General features: G+C 41.2%; 1 protein-coding gene across 3 annotated transcripts in view; it reads right to left on the bottom strand.

Annotated features, from left to right (window-relative positions):
* LOC133486862 (contactin-associated protein-like 5) overlaps positions 1-21,120 on the bottom strand; it is a 192,033-nt gene that overhangs the window by 64,658 nt on the left and 106,255 nt on the right. For all 3 annotated transcript variants that reach the window (XM_061792623.1, XM_061792622.1, XM_061792624.1), the window contains 4 exons: positions 16,978-17,251; positions 16,671-16,814; positions 15,390-15,543; positions 524-630 (listed from right to left, as the gene is read on the bottom strand). In XM_061792623.1, the coding sequence (XP_061648607.1) occupies positions 524-630; positions 15,390-15,543; positions 16,671-16,814; positions 16,978-17,251 (679 nt within the window). The remainder of the gene's footprint in view (positions 1-523; positions 631-15,389; positions 15,544-16,670; positions 16,815-16,977; positions 17,252-21,120) is intronic.

The following is a 21,120-nucleotide window of genomic DNA, read 5'->3' as shown; positions in this document are numbered from 1 at the left end:
TTTTTGCCACCTGTCCCAGCTTTTTTGGAATGTGTTGCAGCCATAAAATTCTAAGTTAATGATTATTTGCTAAAAACAATAAAGTTGATCAGTTTGAACATTAAATATCTTGTCTTTGTAGTGTATTCAATTAATTCTAGGTTGAATATGATTTGCAAATCATTGTATTCTGTTTTTATTCATGTTTAACACAACGTCGCAACTTAATTGGAATTGGGGTTGTATTTATTCTATTGTTTAAGTCTGTCCCTTTAACTTTACTCACCTAGAAATGTTGTGTTTTGTTGAAAATAATGCTATTTTTCTATGTTATGCAGATGTAAATAAATGATCCTAAAAGCTGCAATGGTGATCTTATGTCTCCTATTCATCTTTTGATGTCAAACCCATCTTTCACGTCTAAAAAAGCAACAAAGCAAAGCAATTGGCCTAACTGTTCTTATACCTTTGGAGGGAAAGTGTTGAAGGTCAGAGCAGGCAGCGACAAAGGCGGTAAAAACGGTAAAAGAAAGTTAACACTTACAGTCATGACAAGTCGCTCCCGAGTATCCTGTTCCAGAGCAGTCGCAGGAGAAGGTACTCCATGTCTGTGAGCAGAGGCCGCCATGCTCGCACTTGTTGGGAACACACCTGTCACACAACAAAACCACGACCAACAGATTGGCCATTTTTGGTAACCCTCTGCTCATGTGCACCAGTAAACTAAAACAATTCGGAATTTGAGCAAAGTTAAAATATCCGACTCTACAGTCGCCAAAGGATTAATTCAAAACCTCAACAAGGCCCGTTTAGAGTAGAAAATGAATAAACGCAGGAAGTTACACACTACAGCACCTATGCCATTAGAGTTAAGACCGAGGGCTCTATCTTCCTGATGAGCACAAATCAGGCATACAGCATCTCTGCGAGCGGGTGGGTTAGACCGGGTTGTCGTAATCTTGAAGATGTGCACAGCCAGTGTATTTAAGGGGCAGACAAAAGGGGCTGTCTGCGCTGGTGGACGTGAACACTGCCGACTTCATTTGCCGCCAATCAAAGTGGCTTATTCATTCATTTCCTTTAAGTGAGGCGCAATGACGGTCTCGCATGCGGAGGTGTCAAAAGTAAAGTTTTTCAGGACACTTGTACTGCAAAAAAACAACTCAGGTAAAAGTACTAAAGCCACCCCTTTACTTCAGTAAAAGTTCAAAAGTACACACTTATAAATGTACTTAACGGTAAGTAAAAAAAGTAAAGTAATGTGATATTTTCCAGCCCAAAAATAGAATACACATAGGGAGATTTTTGTATTTCTGCAGATAATTGGCATAATTCTTCTGGGCTCGACAATGGACAAACAAAAATAAAAACAGGTAGGCTTAAATGAAAACATGAACATTTATTTGTACTGTTGAAGTGAAGTTATATATAACATGAATAGTTAAAAATAGCTCACAGAAATATTATGGGCGGCACGGTGGACGACTGGTTAGCACATCTGCCTCACAGTTTTGGGGACCCACACTTCAACAAGGTAGCTTTCTAGAATGCTGAGTATTGACCGTCTGTGGCAGTGGCGTATGTGAAAAAAAAATGGCTGTCTGACAATGCCCGCCATTTGTAGCTACCCGTTATATAGGAATTAAGGTCTGTTGAAAAAAAAAAAAAAAAAAAAAACCCTCATGAAACCTTTTAGCCATTGTGGCTAAAAAGTATAAAAATCTCCTAGTTAAGTTGTGTGTAGTTTTATATAAATATAATTTAATCGTGGCAGCCAAAATCGCCATAACAATTAAAATTTTATTAATTGTGCAGCCCTAATATATGTATATGATCATATTAATAATGCATTCAACAAATTGATTGCTACAGTGATTAAGAGGTTTCTATGCCTGCTATATAAATCAGTCTCTCATCCACCACACACGTTCGAGGACTCGTGTGTGTGCCTGTCTTCATGTACACCAATCAGATTCACCAATATCACGTTAGATCCCCACACCACAACTTAGACCGTGGTATTAGCAGGTCTAGGTTTAGACGGACTTTCTGACACCATATCACTCCACCAAGTGCACCTCCAAGTGCACACCCAGCGCCTAGCTTGGCAGAGACAGGTCTGCCAGTGTGCAAGCAAGTCATGCGCTTGCACGAAAATGAAGATGCATCACTGAAAATAGACCCTTGAGTTACCAAAATGTCACATGGCGGCCAAAGAACACCCCTCTGCTGCGCCAACACCAGCCAGTTTGGCAGACTCGTCTGACAGAATAGGCAAACACGTGCAGTGAGCCTTGTCCTGGCATGATATCAAGATTAGCACCATTTGCGGTCTGGCGCACGTTTCGCAGTATACAAATATAGAGCCCTGAGTGTTGTTTTTACATTTATTTTTAACAGTGGTAACATCTTTTTACACTTGTGATAATTCATAATGTTGGAAAAAATTAGGGCGGCACGGTTGTTGACTGGTTAGCAAAACTGCCTCATAGTTCTGAGGACCCGGGTTCAAATCCGGGCTCGCCTGTGTGGAGTTTGCATGTTCTTCCCGTGCCTGCGTGGGTTTTCTCCGGGTACTCCGGTGTCCTTCCACATCCCAAAAACATGCACAGTAGGTTAATTGAAGATTCCAAATTGTCCGAGAGTGTGAATGTGAGTGCCAATGGTTGCTTGTCAATGTGTGCCCTGAGATTGGCTGGCGACCAGTTCAGGGTGTATCGCGCATTTCGCCCAAATATAGCTGGGATAGGCTCCAGCACGCCCGTGACCCTAGTTAGGATAAGTGATACGGAAAATGGATGGATGACTGACTCACTGCCGGATTATGCCTTAATCATTCAAGTTAAGACCGAGTGTGTAAACATTTTACAATTAACAGTTGCAAGTTAATTATTACATTTACTAAGCAGATGCTAACGTAAAAAGATGAATGAATAACGACTCGCATTAACATGTCCTTTTACTGTTCATTACTCTCAATTACTGTATATCTCTGTTAGGCATCTTCAAAGGGTGAGTAGTTTTAGATGATTTTATTTGTATTTAGCTTTGTCACAGTGGTTAACTTGACACATATATAACGACTGTGAATGTTTCTGAATGTGAATCTGCCTTAAAACATTACATGTGCAGTTAACGGTAGTGGTAGTAGTAGTAGTAGTTAATTGTAATACAGACACATACTAGAACAGATTATCATTATTGTTGCGCTTCATGTTTTATGCCTTATAAACACTTGCTTCATAATTCAATAGAATACAATGTCATATCCAGATTAAACAGTTGATCAAGTACAGTGCAGGTTAAAGTTCGCACTTGACATATGGTAGAATGCAAAGTTCAGAGCATATCACATCATCCAAAGTAATTACAGTTCTGATCCATATGTTGTGCAATGACTGTTAAAATGTCAGGAATTCTTGTGAACACTCTTAGATTTACTCACATTAATAAGGTAGATCACACTGTTTCTTGAAACACTTAACAGTAGATCACACTGTTTCTTGATCACTGTTTCTTGAAAAGTTCTTGACAATGAATAATAATTTAAAAAAAAAATCTGTTTTGGTTATATCAACATATCCATTTTGATGATGCAATGGTTTTCCCACTTGACTTTTGTACAGGCCTCAGTGACGGTATGAATATGAGTGTCATTGGTTCTCTGCCTCTACTGTACTGTATATGTGCCCAGTCCAGGGTTTAGTCTTCCTTTCACCTATAGCCAGCTGGGATAAATTCCAGCTCCGTGCAACCCTGAACAGGATAAATTATAGAAAATGGATGGCTGGATATTTTGAGGATGCAGTGGATCACTCACGTAACCTTCATTCATACAGTGTCTAATAAGTTAATATGGGCTCGGCAACTTTGGTGTCAGAAACTGAAGGTTGCTTTGACCTCTCATTTTATGCTGCATAAAGCCAGTAAGGGAGCATAGTCACATGCTATTTGGGGATGCCTATGATATGCTGTGATGATTCAAACATATTTCAAACATAATGCAAATTAGAACTAGCAACATTCCAACAGCTTCTTCCCTCTTGCAATGAACCTCTTAAACAGCTAACTTACAATTCCATTGCAACATCCTGCCAATTTCTTTTGTCTGAGTTTGTTGTCACATTTCTGTCGGGCCAATTATATACTACTCGTGTACTCACTGTAGTAGTCTTGCCACGCTGCACTATGTGCATATCTGTTGTTGATCAATACTGGCCACTCATGCCAGAGTAGCATCTGCCCCATTTGCACACTGATTGAGGAGTATCTGCAACATTTGCACAATCAACATTGTCCCAGATTATCAATTAATTCATGGGGCACAACTACTCGTCACTTTAAACTGCATACACTCCTTGAAGTCTCGGTGCCCTTTGCACAATGGTCATTGCACCGGACTATTGCGAGATTAGTCATTCGAACTGCTCTAAGTGCTAGAGGACTCTGCATCTTTTTGCACAATTGTCAAAAAAAATAAATAAATAAATAAAAATAATTTAAAAAATTGTACCGGCATTACCAGATAACTAGCAACCCTTTATTGCTCAGTGACTGTTTTTCTCAATGTCTTTATGTCTCAAAAGTGTTCCCTGTCAATTGACTGTCTGTTGTCATACTAGAGCAGCTCCAACTACCGGAGACAAATTCCTTGTGTGTTTTTTGGACATACTTGGCAAATAAAGATGATTCTGATTCTTAAACTCTTTGTAAATTACCTCATTTCCTCAAATATGGGCCTTATCTTTAAATGCCATGTCTCACACTTCAGTATTTTCCATTTAAATTTTGTAAATCTGGACAAAATCACACAATACCCATCTTTGTAAATAGCTATCAATTAAAATTAAATGTTTTATATGTTCCCATACAATCCAGAATATGCCTTTTAGCCACTACATTTTTATTATATTCAACTTTTGGCTGAACTATAACTAGTCCAAATAAACAAACTAATGGATAATCTTAAACTGGCTTCCATCTTAAATTATCATTCAACAAAAAGAATTTATGCTTTTAAACATTTTATGTAACTGATGAAATCTCCCCCCAAAACACTGCTAATGTTCCTACTGGAAATGAAAGGTGAGCCCGCGAAAGTAGTTTATCGGGTTGATGTTTTCCAAATTGAAATGTTACAATCTATCTTAGTGGTTCTATACTCACTAAAGGGCATGATGTAAAATACATATCGATCTTTCTGTTATCTGGTTGCTATCTTCCTAAAGGTCAGTATATGATCTGTTAACATGTTAGGATTCAACCGATCTCCACAGGTTTCAGCACATCAGCACCTATGAGAAAATGATAAACCAGACTCAAAATAAATCTATTCCAATATGTCATTGGTTCATTTAGAAATTCCTTGGGAATTCTTCTAGTTGTTATTGAAATAATAAGACTTATTTATTACTGTTCGGTTCAGTGGAACGGTGGACGACTGCCTCACAGTTCTGAGGACCCGGGTTCAAATCCAGCCTCGCCTGTGGAGTTTGCACGTTCTCCCCGTGCCTGCGTGGGCTTTCTCCTGGTACTCCAGTTTCCCCCCATGTGGTACCTTGATAATGCCTGACCTCATCTGGTCTTGGAAGCTAAGCAGGGTTGGTCCCGGTTAGTACTTTGATGGGAGACCACGTAGGCATACCAGGTTCTGGGGTTGGGCAGTCGGCCAATCACCTGCGCCCGTAAAAACCTACCGATTACACAAACCGGAGTTGCGGCCTTTGTGTGACTTATGGCACTGAGAGCTCTAACTAACTAATGAACTCCAGTTTCCTCCCACATCCCCAAAAACATGCATGGTAGGTTATGTACTATAAATTGCCTGTAGGTGTGAATGTGAATGCGCATGGTTGTCTTTTTCATATGTACCCTGCGATTGGCTGGTGACCAGTTCAGGGTGTACCCCACCTCTCGCCCGAAGATAGCTGGGTTAGGCTCCAGAACGCCCGCAACCCTAGTGAGGAGAAGCGGTATGGAAAATGAATGAATGAATGTTCAGTTCATTTGTTCTCCTGAGCATGAACTTCATTCTTTGTTTACTTGTGCTGGCCCTGACACTAAGTCCACGGGATCCCTGCTGACTATAATTTTTTATTCTCTGCTTTGGATCTCAGCCAGCAAAAGCACACGATAATTCACACGATGTCCTTGTCCAGTTTTGGTAAAAGGCTGAGGCTTGTTAAAAGAATTCCTCTCACCTTGACACCACACTAGCCACTTATTGGATTTGAGCAAAAATACTTAGTCATGCATCCTCTTGATTGACACCATCTTTCGTTTTTAAAGCAGGCATCTGTAATTTCAAACAGTTTCACCCGTTTTCCGCTGAGTGAGGCGTCAGATACAGTACGACACAGCTATTCAATTGCAGCTTAATTACAAGCTATTTCTGTCGTTGTCTTGGGAGACAGATGGATCGAGTCTGCTGTTCCCTGCAATACCCAGCATGGATTGTTGATCACAATGAAGGCAACAAACATCTGTTTAGTGTACTCAGTGAGTAAAACATAACCAAAAAAATGACTTCACTCTCTCACCGTCTGACTGTTTCAATAATTTAAAATAAATAAATAAATCTAACAGGCAACACAAATGATTAATAACTTAATGTGCAACAAAGGAAATAAAATTTTAACATGGCTTTTTAACATGGATCGACATAATTACGCTGAATAATTTTTTATGGTCCCGTTATGTTTGCTGGGATGCTAGTTGTTGTTTGACAGAATTGCAATCACACCCTTACAGGTCTCACTGTCATTGTCCATATGAGCATTAAAGTCCCCCAACACAAGTCCCCAGCAGGAGTTTTCCTGCACCACCTCCAAGGATTCCAAAAACCATGGGTACACTGAGCTACTATTTGTTGCATAGGCACAAACAACAGTCAGTACCTGAAAGCAGAGGGAGGCCACCCTCTTGTCCACTGCGATCAGCCCCAACCTACAGGCACTGGGGACAGTGCCTGTATCTTATTGGTGACAACTCCAGTGTGAAATGGAGTTCAACCCTTCTAAAGAGGGCTTCTACCGGAGCCCAAACTGTGTGTCGAGCCGAGCCCTATTATCTCAAGTTGAAAGTTCTCAACCTCATATACTAGCTCGGGCTTCCCTGCTGAAGAGGTGACATTCCACGTCCCTAAAGACAGCTTCTGTAGCCGGGGATAAGCCGCCACCCAGCGCTACATGGGTTTGACCTCATTGGCCCCTCCCACAGGTTGGGAGTCAATGGGAAGAGCGACCCACATTACCTCTTTGGGCTGTGGCTGGCTGGGCGCCACGGGTGCAGGACTCGCCACCATGCGCTCACAATTGAGCCCCAACTCCAGGTGTGGGTCCAGGGGGGACCCTGGTAACCTGTTTCTGGGCGATGGAAAACGTCTTCAATTGTTTTTGTTCATCACAGAAGGTTTCTGTGTTGTGCTTTGTCTGGGCCCTTACCTGGGACCTGTTTGGCCTGGGTGACTCAGCTCCTAGGATCACTGTGACAAATATTGTGTGTGTGTGTATTTATATATATATATATATATATAAAATAAGACCATTTTCTTCTTTTTTTACCATTTGAAATCTAAATCAGTGGTCCCCAACCCCTGGTGCGTGGACTGGTACCGGTCTGTGAGGCATTTGTTACCGGGCCGCATAGAAGGAATGACCAATTTATATCATTTCTGTTGCATTGCGTTTTTGTGTGTCAAATGTTAGTTGTTACAAATGTTACTTTGAAAAATTACCGGATTTTCTCCGCTGCAACAGCTGCGTGTCGCAATTGACACGTCAAGACTTCACAGAACGCTGTAGCAGTTCCGTTTCCGCTCCCAGTCGACTCGCTCATGGCGGCCAAGCTCAAAGAACCCATCATTTCATAAACTGATTCAGTTTATTACGGTCACTGAAAAGATCCGTTATTTTGAACGAAACGTTCGCGAACGAAACAACACTAAACTGCACGTCGGTTACGTGATACGTTACTAAAAATAAGTCCGCAAACTATCAAAAATGAGTAAAAAACAAACATCTTTGGTGAGCTTCTTTTCAAAAGAAAAAAGGGCACCTGAGGAGCCAGAAGAAGCGCCTACCACCTCAAAGAAAAAGAAAGCTTCTTTTATCCATTATGATGAGTTGTATTTTTCATTTAACATTCGTTTTTTATGTTAATTTATTTTTGCAGTATATATATGCCACACTTTGACAGGCGGTCCATGGGGAAAAAAATGCTTACTCTAAACCAGTCCGTGGTGCAAAAAGGTTGCGGAACACTGTTCTAAATGACAATATTTTTATTTGGAATTTGGGTGGCATATTTTCAGTACTTTATAGAATAAAACAAAAATGCTAATTTTTCACCCACATATACCAACAAACTCAAAAACTGATTTTGCAGTAGTCTCCTAATCTTCTCCAAAGTTGCATATTACTCAGTTTGTATACAGGATCCATTGTGTAGTAGTAGTCCCTTCTGCTTAACACACAGAAGGCACTGGCTTCAATCCCCAGAGGAACCACCTAGTTTTTCATTAAATGCCCAAACATGATTAACAAAGGATATCGTATCCGCTGCAGAAATATTAGCATTACATTAGCAGCCAGGCTTGATTAATGCTATGTGTTTTATCACCTAGAAGACACATTACCTACGTTATAGCTGGGTAGAACTGCACTGCATCCTGCTGACAGTTGTTTCTAATGTTTAAAACCCCTCATGTAGCTGAATAAGGTCACCTAAATATTAGGAACACCTGCAGTGCAGTCAGACACCACAGGTGGCCTCAACTGTAGCTGTAGCATAGTTATTTATGTTAAGTGCTGCTTTTGGCCCTCGCATTCTTAGCGTATAATGGGCCATAAACATTGCAAAAGCGTCTGTGTCCGCTTGCCGTGATTAAATCTGATTATTTCCTCACTTTTCAATTGTTAGACAGCACACATTTATTGTTACTGAGGACCTCCTTTTAGGATAAAATATATTGTGCATCTCCCACCTACAGTGGTGTTCAGAGTAACTGGAGTGTGTTACAAAAAAAAAAGTGAGTAAAGCTCCAAATCCTTTTTTTTATTTCCATACAGGCACACCATTTGGAACACTGCACATTCTATTCCAAATCAACATCCAGCCATCCATTTTCTGTACCGCTTATCCTCATTAGGGTCGCGGGGGAGCTGGAGCCTATCCCAGTTATTTTTCCGGCGAGAGGCAAGGTACACCCTGAACTGGTCGCCAGCCAATCACAGGACACAAATAAACAAACAACCATTCACACTCACATTCACACCTACGGGAAATTTAGAGTCTTCAATCAAACTACCATCAGAGGTGCTTAGAGTAGCCAAATATGGTACTCAAGTAAGAGTACAGTTACTTTGGAATAATATGACTCAAGTAAAAGTAAAAAGTAGTCATCCAAATATTTACTTGAGTAAGAGTAAGAAAGTATTCAATGAAAAAACTACTCAAGTAAAGAGTAACTTGTGAGTAACTTCTGATTATTATTATTTTTAAATCAGAGCATGAACATCAAATAATAATAAAAAATAATAATAATATATGGGAGTCGACACACACCTGCCACCATTTCAGATTTTAACTGCCCAAAAACCAACGACACATACGTTGGTCCCTACAGAAATTTTTTTTCAGGCAAGAGGCAGGGTACACCCTGAAATGGTCGCCAGCCAATCGCAGGGCACATATAAACAAACAACCATTCGCACTCACATTCACACCTGTGGGCAATTTAGAGTCTTCAATCAACCTACCATTCATGTTTTTGGGATGTGAGAGGAAACTGGAATACCCGGAGAAAACCCACGCAGGGATGGGGAGAACATGGAAACTCTACACAGGCGGGGCTGGGATTTGAACCCTGGTCTTCAGAACTGTGAGGCAGAAAAAAATATCAAAATGTATGAAATTTCTTTCCAGATAAAAGGTTGCCATACTTTATTACATTGGCATGCATTTTTTTTTTTTTTAGGATTTAGTTTCTAACCTGAAAAATGTTTAATGTCATGGGGTGCTGGAGCCTATCCCAGCTGACTTTAGGCGAAAGGAGGACTACACCCTGAACTGGTCGCCAGTCAGTCGCAGGGCACATAGACACAGACAACCATTCGCACTCACATTCACACCGTCACTCAGTGGGAACTGAACCCATGCTGCCTGCACCAAAGTCAGGCGAGTGTACCACTACAACATCAGTGACTATACTTGATTAATGTGTAATTTAACTTTTTTTTCAAAACTTGTTTTGTTCTGTTACTTTTTTACGTTCGAAATAAAGAATTCATGAATTCATTCAATCAATCAATCAATCAATCAATCAATCAATCATTGCTGCATTCCTGTGAATCATCCATTTTCTGAGCCGCTTCTCCTCACTAGGGTCGCGGGCATGCTGGAGCCTATCCCAGCTGTCATCGGGCAGGAGGCGTGGTACACCCTGAACTGGTTGTCCTGTGAATCACGTAACTAAAATTTTTAGTTTCTGCTTCTGTTAACTGCTACACACGGGGTCGACCAACTTCTGGCATTTGTAAACTGCTTTTCGTTCCATAATTCTGCTTCCTTTTTGGGCTTCAGAAACAGCATTTTTGGTGTCACCTCACTCGTTCTGTATTGGATTTTGGGTATTGGGCTGTTCACTCAATACGGTTAATCTTGTTGGCATCATTTGGTATTGATCTGTGACATAGTACTGTAAGTACAGGGCCGTATCCCTGATAATAGCAATACTTTTCAATAATTAAGGTGGATGCAATACAAAATGGTGAATTTGTACTGCTGTCTTGTTGAAAGACCCATTTCAGGGGGCATTTCCTCTTTAGCGTAAGGCAACATGACCTTGTCAAGTATACTGATATATTCAAACTGATCCCTGGTGTGCCATTAATAGGCCCAACACTATAGTATGAGAAATATTCTGATATCAAAATGCTTGTACCACCATCCTTTACTGTCTTCACAATGAACTGTGGCTTCATTTGAGAGTTTGTTGATTGTCTGACAAACTGTCTGTGGCCCCTGGACCCCAAAAGACTAATCTTCCTTTCACAGTCAACACAGCTTATACAACTAAACATTAGTTAAGTGTTCACAGGAAAGCAAAAAGGATTTGTGGACCTATTCTAGTGGGCTGGAATATCAGTTCACAGGTGCCTGAAGTTAGTCAACCCTATGCAACACAGAAGTGAAGAGGTTCTCATAAATTTAAACAAATCAGGTACCACGGTGCTTCACTGGTTAGAACATATGCCTCCTAGTCCTGAGGAACTGGGTTCAAATCCGGGCCTCACCTGTGTGGAGTTTGCATGTTCTCCCGTGTGTGCGTGGGTTTTCTCCGGGCAATCCGGTTTCCTCCCACATCCCCAAAACATGCACCGGAGGTTAATTGAAGACTCTAAATTGCCCTTAGGTGTGAATGTGAGTGCCAATGGTTGTTTGTTTATGTGCGCCATCCAATTGGTTGGCTGACCAGTTCAGGCTGGAACCCGCTTCTCACCCAGAGTCATCTGGGATAGGCTCCAGCAAGCCTGCAACCCTAGTGAGGATAAGCGGTATGGAAAATTAATGAATGACTGAAACAAAATATTAGTTGATTGATTCACAGGAAAACCAAATCTTTCAAGCTTTATTCAGTTTCTACAGTAGTGAAGAAAATGCAAGGACTGCTAGTTTTTTAATAACTTGACATTTATTTTACTTTATGTTGTGTAAATGAATAACACATTTCTTTCTGTTATTCTCAATGCATTTGTATGTAAGGAAATAAATAAAACAAATATTATAATATTATAATATATATAATATATATATTGATGGGCAGCACGGTGGCCGACTGGTTTGAGCGTCAGCCTCACAGTTCTGAGGTGCGGGGTTCAATCCCCGTCCCCGCCTGTGTGGAGTTTGCATGTTCTCCCCGTGCCTGCGTGGGTTTTCTCCGGGCACTCCGGTTTCCTCCCACATCCCAAAAACATGCATTAATTGGAGACTCTAAATTGCCCGTAGGTGTGAATGTGAGTGCGGATGGTTGTTTGTTTCTATGTGCCCTGCGATTGGCTGGCAACCAGTTCAGGGTGTACCCCGCCTCCTGCCCGATGACAGCTGGGATGGGCTCCAGCACGCCCGCGACCCTAGTGAGGAGAAGCGGCTCAGAAAATGGATGGATGGATGGATGGATATATATTGATTAACAAAGGATATCGTATCAGCTGCGGAAATATTAGCATTACATCACATTAGCAGCCAGGCTTGATTAATGCTATGTATTTTTTAAGATTTATTAAAAAAGAAAAATTGAAATATTACACATCCATAAGTATTCAGAACCTTTGCTGTGACACTCATATATTTAACTCGGGTGCTGTCCATTTCTTCTGATCATCCTTGAGATGGTTCTACACCTTCATTGGAGTCCAGCTTTGTTTGATTATACTGATTGGACTTGATGTGGAAAGCCACACACCCGTCGATATAAGACCTTACAGCACACAGTGCATGTCAGAGCAAATGAGAATCATAAGGTCAAAGGAACTGCCTGAAGAGCTCAGAGGCAGAATTGTGGTAAGGCACAGATCAAAAAAATATTCTGCTGCACTTAAGGTTCTTAAGAGCACAGTGGCCTCCATAATCCTGAAATGGAAGACGTTTGGGTCGACCAGAAGCCTTCCTAGAGCTTGCCGTCCGGCCAAACTGAGGAATCGGGGGAGAAGAGCCTTGGTGAGAGAGGTAAAGAAGAAGCCGAAGATCACTGTGGCTGAGCTCCAGAGATGAAATCAGGAGATGGGAGAAAATTCTAGAAAGTCAACCATCACTGCAGCCCTCCACCAGTGTCAGAGTGGCCCGACGGAAGCCTCTGCTCAGTGCAAGACACATGAAAGCCCACAAGGAGTTTGCTAAAAAAAACCTGAAGGACTCCAAGATGGTGAGGAATAAGATTATCTGGTCTGATGGGACCAAGATAGAAATTGTTGGCCTTAATTCTACGTGGCATGTGTGGAGAAAACCAGGCACTGCTCATCACCTGTCCAATACAGTCCAAACAGTGAAGCATGGTGGTGGCAGCATCATGCTGTGGGTGTGTTCTTCAGCTGCAGGGACAGGAAGACTGGTTGCAATCGAAGAAAAGATGAATGCGGCCAAGTACAGGGATATCCTGGACAAGAACCTTCTGCAGAGTGCTCAGAACCTCAGACTGGGCCGAAGGTTCACTTTCAAAAATGACAATGACCCTAAGCACACAGCTAAAATACCGAAGGCGTGGCTTCAGAACAATTCAGTTACTTTTTTTTTTTAATGGCCCAGCCAGAGCCCTGACTTAAACCCAATTGAGCATCTCTGGAAAGACCTGAAAATGGCTGCCCACCAACGTTCACATCCAACCTGACAGAACTGGAGAGGATCTGTGAGGAGGAATGGCAGATGATCCCCAAATCCAGGTGTGAAAAACTTGTTGCATCATTTCCAAAAAGACTCATGGCTGTATTAGCTCAAAAGGGTGCATCTACTAAATACTGAGCAAAGGGTCTGAATACTTATGGCTGTATGATATTTCAGTTTTTCTTTTTTAATAAATCTGCAAAAATTTCAACAATTCTGTTTTTTATTCTGTCAATATGGGTTGCTGTGTGTACATTAATCTGGAAAAAAATTAATTTGAATGATTTGAGCAAATGGCTGCAATATAACAAATAGTAAAACATTTAAGGGGGTCTGAATACTTTCCGTACCCACTGTAAAACATTATAAATTACAATTGTTGTATGCAACTGTTATATTCTCATATGTATATATTTTTAAATAGCTTTAGCCATTTTCAAGCACACTGCCATTATTCTGAACCCAACTGAATATAAAGCAATACATTTCTCATTTTTAATGGGCTCATTATTTTGAAACCTTGTATTCAAATATCTCAGTAAATCAAAGGTATTGCTGACAGAAAAAAGGGATTTAAAAAGTATGCGTATATTTAGTATCTGTTGGTAGTCACCGTGTCCAAAGGCAAGAAACTGGAAAGGAGCGACATTCCCCAGGGAGTTAACGAGGAGAAAAAACAGCAGCTACCAATACTCGCAGTCACATCCGGACCTTCACGAAGGTGGTCGGCCCGTCGCACCTGTTTCAGCAGCCCTGCAGCTGAGTTATCTAATGAGGGATGGCGCACTGCACGCCGGGCAGCAAGTAGCAAGCTCGTTAGCATAGACCTCTGCCAGGGAAGACTGTCACCCGCTTTTGTTGCCACTTAATTGGATGTTCCTGTCACTGCGCTTGCCGCCGCCATCGGGGAGTGTCTCACCAGTAGACTTCCAAACAGCACTCGGCACACTTTTGCTGCCATCTTGGATCATGTGTTTGCCATTTGTTAAAATCTAGTTATTTTCACACCATGGGCATTTGTCTGTATTCACTGGTGGGGAAAGATAAGGACCAGCAAGACCTTCTCTGCTTGTATCAACTTTATGAGAAGCACTGACCTACATTTACAAGCTAAATTGTATTTCATCGCTGCCGGGTGGAAAAATGTCCAAATTTGGTCAATTTCTTATTTTTTCACTAACTGATCCTTTTAGAGGTGGCATGGTGAGTGACTGGTCGGAACAGCCAGCTCACAGTTCTGAGGTCTTGGATTCAAATATGGCCTTCCTTTATGGAGTTTTCATGTTCCCTCTGTGCCTGCGTGGGTTTTCTCCAGGTGCTCCAGTTTCCTCTCACATTCCACCATGCATGCTAGGTTAATCGAAGACTCTAAATTGTCCTTGGGTATGAATGTGACTGTGAATGCTTATTTGTCTATATGTGCCGTGTGATTGGCTGGCAACCATTTCAGGGTGTGCGCTGCCTCTCGCCCGAAGTCAGCTGGGATAGGCCACAGCAAATTCGGGACCCTAGTGAGGATAAGCGATGTTGAAAATGGATGGATGGATGGTCCTATTATTCAGTCCCCTCGTGGTCTGTTATTTATTATTATTATTTTTGTTTTTACAAATTAATAACCAATCTAATGTGTTCAGAATAGCTTGAAAGCAAATCTCTTAACTCTATTGGTTACACGAGTCGGGTGTGGTGAAGGACCAAAGTGCAAAACACTGAAACACCGGAAAAGTTTGAAAAGATATTATTAATCAAATTAAGATCAACTGTGACAGGTCAATTCAAAGCAATTCACTACACAGTTGAGAGGGTTGGGCTTTGAAGAATTTGTCTTGGGCAATATGATGCAATGTTCCCTAATCCACAGATAGCAGGTCAGGAATTCTTAGATTTCACTGTTGTCTTAATCCCTGATTCACAGAGAGAAGAAATTCGGGGTGTGGTGTTTGTTTTGAGTGAACAACGCATCTGGCGTCAATAAGAATGAAGGCCATTATTTTACACATTTTATATAACACAACATCAAAACGAGAGTCTACCTGTCTGTGATGGCGCACGTGTCGAAGTTAAGGTGGTTAAAGTTTCCCAGCATGCCTTGCTGCACATGACTGAGGTTCATCGGCTGACCGTTGATGGAGATGAGCTGCATGCAGCCCTGGAATGCTGGAGATGGACAGTCAGCAGCAGGACAGCCTGGAAGGAAATGACACCGTGTATGTCCTTTGAGTTTTACTAGTGCTATAGACCTTTTCACCATGACATCACACGAAATTGGCAGAAGATGGAGCCTTTCACTACTAAAAAAATAAATAAAAATTCAATGTCATTTGACCAAGGCAAAACAATTGAGAAAACATTATAAATTGCTTGAATGATAATTTTAGCTTTCTTCTCTACCATGGAATGTGTGACGTGTCAGCCAAAAAGAAAATGTTATGCAAGCAGTGCCGATAATTTGCATGTTCAGTTTTGGTCATAGTCCGGTCTTGTTGTGCTGTGCTTTTTTCTTTCTTTCTGCAGTGTTAGCGTGTCGCAGGGAGTGTGGCTGACCAGTCACAGAGCTGCAGCAGGGTACACCAGATTCCGATTACCACTCATCAACTCCTCCGGAAAAGCCTGTCTCAGACTCACTACTCTGCCAGAAAATGTTTCCAAGTTTCGTAGTGCTTCCATGTGTTTCCATCCCACTTCATCTCCAGTGATTTAATATATATATATATATATATATATATATATATATATATGTATATATATATATATTTTTTTTTTCTTTTTTTTTTTTGTGTGTGTGTGTCTTTCTCAGTTTATGCTACATGCTGCACCAGTGCTCATCCATCTGCCAGTTATTTCCTAATCAGCCTGCCTTCTACCACAGTCACCTGTTCTCCTTCCTTTCTAGTTTAACTTTTTGGGCTAAAACGGTTTGTTCCATTCAAATAAACTGCTAAAGGATTGCCTTTAGTCCTCTACTTACCTTGGGTCCACTTGTTTTGCCATTTAGCAGTCTTGCGATCTTTTCTGTACTATGTACATGTACACTATGTACTAACTATGTATGACATCCACTTGATTGATCCTCTTCACCCACAGTTTCTAATGGATTACTTTTGAATGTCTTTTGTTTTTAAGGATATCGGAAAAAAACTAAACCTTTTAGGAGTATTTGATGGTGTGGTTCAACCCCAAACAAGTTTTTTTCATCGTTTACAGTTCAGGTCAGTGGCATCACTCACATTCTGCCACTCGGAACAACTTAGCCTATTGTTTACAAACAATTTGAAAAGGTCTATGAGGGGGAGAAAAGATTCATACACACCAACCTCCAAAGTAAAATCTGCCTCTCGATTCCAGAGCCGCCGACAGTTCGATCTCAGACGGCGGCTCGCTATCCACCGTCAGACGAATGAGGAAATTGCTTGTCTCCAGACTCACAGAATGCCACAATCCATCATTGACTGTGTAATCTGCAGGAGAACCAACGAAATGGCAACCAAAGAGTTATTTGTTCTGTCTTTCCACTCGATATGCTGCTCAAGGCGGCGACGAGTATACAGCAATTGATGTTGTTTCCACGGCACTCTTTTACAAGCTGATTAAATTCTGTTTGCGTGTCACCTTTCCGCTCACCTGGAGAGACCTCAGACTTAGGCCCGGAGGTGTGCAGGGTCAGCTGCAGCCGGCCGTTGTGGATGTGTATCTGCACTCTCTGGGGGCTCGGGCCAAGTGGCGCAGACAGCAGCCGCCCCTCGGCATTCCACGTGCGGAAGTGGAAGCGGGCGGAGAAGCCCCCCGTGGCAGACGCCCCCGCCACTGCTGACGGAAGTGTCAGGAAGCTGCTGTTGGAGCTCAGGAAGGTACAAGCCGCCAGCTGGGGCTGCGAGCACGAGAAGGTCACATTGCCCTAGAGTGTGACACAGGCTCCAATTTACACCTCTTTTTAGGAGAGCATGTCTCACGTGAGATGGAATTCTATTTGTATGGAAATCAAGTTGACATGCTCGGGCACGGAGCATATGGCTACAGAACCGCGAGTGAAACCTCTCTCTCACCCAGACCGAAATAATTAAACTCAAACTGTTTCAATGCATCAGCTTGTAAGGCTTTGATACAACACCTGACATATTTAAAACATCCTAAATCTGAGAATTTTTGTGGAATAGTTGTATTCCCATTTGGGAAGTCAGTTGGATTTCTCTCACCCAACAAATAATTAAACTCCAACTGTTGCAATGCATCAGCAGACAGTTGTCTGCCTTGGATGCAAAATAGGACACCTTTAAAAGATCATAAATCTAAGACTTTTTGTGGAATGTTATTATTCCCTTTTGTGAAGTCAGCTGGATACATGTCTTACTTTCACCCGGACTGAAATAATTGAACTCTATTCATTTCATCGCTTGAAGTTGTGCGACTGATGCAAAATTATGGCAGCTTTAAAACATCATAAATCTAAAACTTTTTTGTTGACTGTTCCTATTCCCATTTAGGATGTCAGTCAGATACATGGACGATACACTGTCTGTTCAGCACATGCTACTGCACAGTGAATAGATGCAGCAGCAAGATAGTCTGTCTCACCATCGATATACTACCTCTTAACAAATCTCTCAAAATAACAGATCATTCAGATTTTATATATAATTTTAATAACATTATTTTCTTTTTCCCTTCTGCTGTAACCGAAATATGTTTATGTTGACCATTCAAACAGAAACGCAAACTAAATAAATGCCAAACTTTAATCTATTCTTGTAAACCAATTCCCTTAACTTAGATTATGTGAGATAAATACAACAAGAAATGTTATTATGTGGTTTACATAATATAATTGTAGAAAAAAAATAAAGTCAATGTTTCCTTTTTTCGGGGGCATGGTGACCGACTGGCTAGCGCATCTGCCTCACAGTTCTGAGGACCGGGATTCAAATCCTGGCCTCGCCTGTGTGGAGTTTGCATGTTCTCCCCATGCCTGCGTGGGTTTTCTCCCAGCATTCCGGTTTCCTCCCACATCAAAAACATGCGTGGTAGGTTAATTGGCAACTCTGAATTGCCCATAGGTGTGAACATGAGTGCAAATGGTTGTTTGTTTCTATGTGCCCTGCGATTGGCTGGCAACCAGTTCAGGGTATACTCCACCTCTCGCCCAAAGGTAGCTGGGATTGGCTCCAGCATGCCCGCGACCATTGTGAGGATAAGCGGAACAGGAAATGGATGGATGGTTTCCTTTTTCCCCCCCAAGTAAAATGACCTACTGATTTTACTTTACTGGTTCCAAAAGAAACACACCAAAAAGTGAAGTTAATATTGAACAAAATGCAAATAATGGGAACCTCTAAAATATTAAGCAAGGTCAATGTTTTTTTTCTTTGTTTAGTATATCTTTCAAGCAACAACATTGACTAGCCAGCTAGTCAGCATGTTAATCGACGTTTGCATCCCAGTTAGCCATAAATATGAACTTAAAATGTATGTTTTTAAAGGAAACAAGGCAAAATCTGCTGATGTAAACATTTGTTAGCCTCATAATGTGGTGTTTTTTCCACCAGGAAATTTACATATGTTTTGTAGCTACCAAACATAGATGAAAGGGTCTGAGCTGCACGTATTAACTAATTTCCCAAGGTTCTGGAGTGGTAGATAATATAGTAAAATCAAATTAAAGAGCTTTATGAATAATTCTTTATAATTGTCCATTAAGACTGAGCATTTTCTTTGTAAAAGTAGACTTTTTGACACAGCTCTTGTCCTCTATTCTATGAGGCTAAGTTAATTGGTATTGGTAATTCAACTCTGATCGCGTCTTCGTAACACCATCTCTTTTAAAGCTTTCACACCTCCGGATAATTTTGGAAGACGGTCTGTCCAGGCCAGCCTTTCACATCTACAACACCCCCGTCATTCCCAGGAGGTGCTAATTGGAGCCAAAAATCAATATCCTCCAAGATGGGGCGAAAAACAACAACAAAAAACCCCCAGGAAACTAGGAAACTTGACCGACACATGAAATTGCCAACCTTACCAAACCAAAGAGAACAAAACAAAAACAAAATAACCATTTATTGTAATATTTACAAATTCAGGTGTATCTTAAAGACCAAGAACAACACAAGACTTAAGTTTGATGCAACCACGATCAATATTTAAATAAGCGGCCATGCTGACATAGTAAAACAGTAACTAGTAGGACCACGACAGGCCCGGGAAGTTCCTTGACTCAACTGCACATTGGGGAATGCGTCAATTAGGGAAGAGGCCTTTATTTGTACAACACAACACATTTTTTGTATAATGTAGAGAAACGTCAAGAACTGAGTCAAACTGGAAGAGATATACTGTAAATGTCACGTAGTTCCCCAGAGCATAAACATGGTCAGACATAACACTGTGGAGCAACTACATCAGTCTGCCGAAACGGTAATCGTCATTAAAGAAGCCATCACCACATAATGTGAGATCATCTGTAATACTGTTCAGGGAAGTCGTTTACAACACGGGGGAAGTCTCCACACTTGGATTCATCTGAAAGAAACTTTCCTTACCTGCTGCTGTTACGGTTGTAGGGCTCATCAGAAGACTCTTTAATGACTGTGTATGAACAATAACATCTACTGTATGCACTTAGAAAATTACATTTACTGTAGCTGTTTAGTTTTTTTAAGGGGAAAATAGGGAGGCATTAGTTTTTTGTGAGGGCCATTCACTTGTACAAACACATTTTTGGAATAATATAAAACATTTAATCTGAGAGACTGTTTAGATGCCTCTGTTGGTGTTATTTTGGTTGGCAACAGTTCAAGTGAGCCTCAGCAGGTAATTCTTAAAGAGACATGTTATGCTTTTGTATTCCCAATTTCAAACAGTTCCCACTTGTCTTAATAACATGCTTTGGTCAAAATACCCCAAGGATCCAGAACATATGTGCCAAACTCCCGGCCCGCAGGCCACATCTGACCCACTACGCCATATATGCCAAACTCAGGCCCGGAGGCCAATTTTGGCCCACGATGTAATTATATTTGGCCTGCAAGACTATATCAAATGTGTATTAGAGCTGGCCCGCCACTATATAGCACATGCGGCACTACTATTACAAATCCCAGAATTCGTTGCTAGTGTGTTGGCCCATCAGTCTAGACCGGCGAGGGCCCCTTCCCTTTCTTTTGCTATCGTTAGCAACTGTGCTACCAGTCTCCTCGGGCAAATTTACACTTCCCCTTCCCTAAAGTGGCTAAACGAAAGATGGAAAACAGTTAACTTCCAAGACAGGTGGGAGGCAGATTATCTGTTCACTAAAGTAAAAGACAGACCTGTTTGTCGTGTGCAGAGCAACGTGGCTGTAACAAAGAATATAACACAATTGAATTAATGTTTTTTTTTTTTTTTAATGCCCTTTATCAACTCCGAGGTAGGGACTGTTAATAGTTTGAAGTTTGGCTTTTTATTGAAGGACATTCCTGTTTTTGGGGTTGTTTTGTTGTTGGCCTTTGAAAAAAGATTTACATAAAAAAGAAAGGTAGTTGGAGATAGATAAATAGAAGATAGAGAGACAGGAGAATTCATGTTATCTATTTAAATACAAAACAACAAACAAATACCATTGATGTATTTTATCGCAAATTTTATTTCTCGTGTTTATAATATTAAAGTTTATTTAATCCAGATTCAGTCGAAGTCGATTCAGTCGAAGTCGAAGAAGAAGAAGAGGTGGAAAGCGGGTTCTTCGGCAGAAAGAGAAGAGGAAAGCACAGACCCTAGAACTGAATGTGGGGA

The sequence above is a fragment of the Phyllopteryx taeniolatus genome, chromosome 12 (genome assembly GCF_024500385.1).
Source record: "Phyllopteryx taeniolatus isolate TA_2022b chromosome 12, UOR_Ptae_1.2, whole genome shotgun sequence".
In the NCBI taxonomy this organism is placed as follows: Eukaryota; Metazoa; Chordata; class Actinopteri; order Syngnathiformes; family Syngnathidae; genus Phyllopteryx; species Phyllopteryx taeniolatus.
The sequence above is the reverse complement of the archived record's forward strand: the minus strand, read 5'-3'. Positions and strand labels throughout refer to the sequence as shown.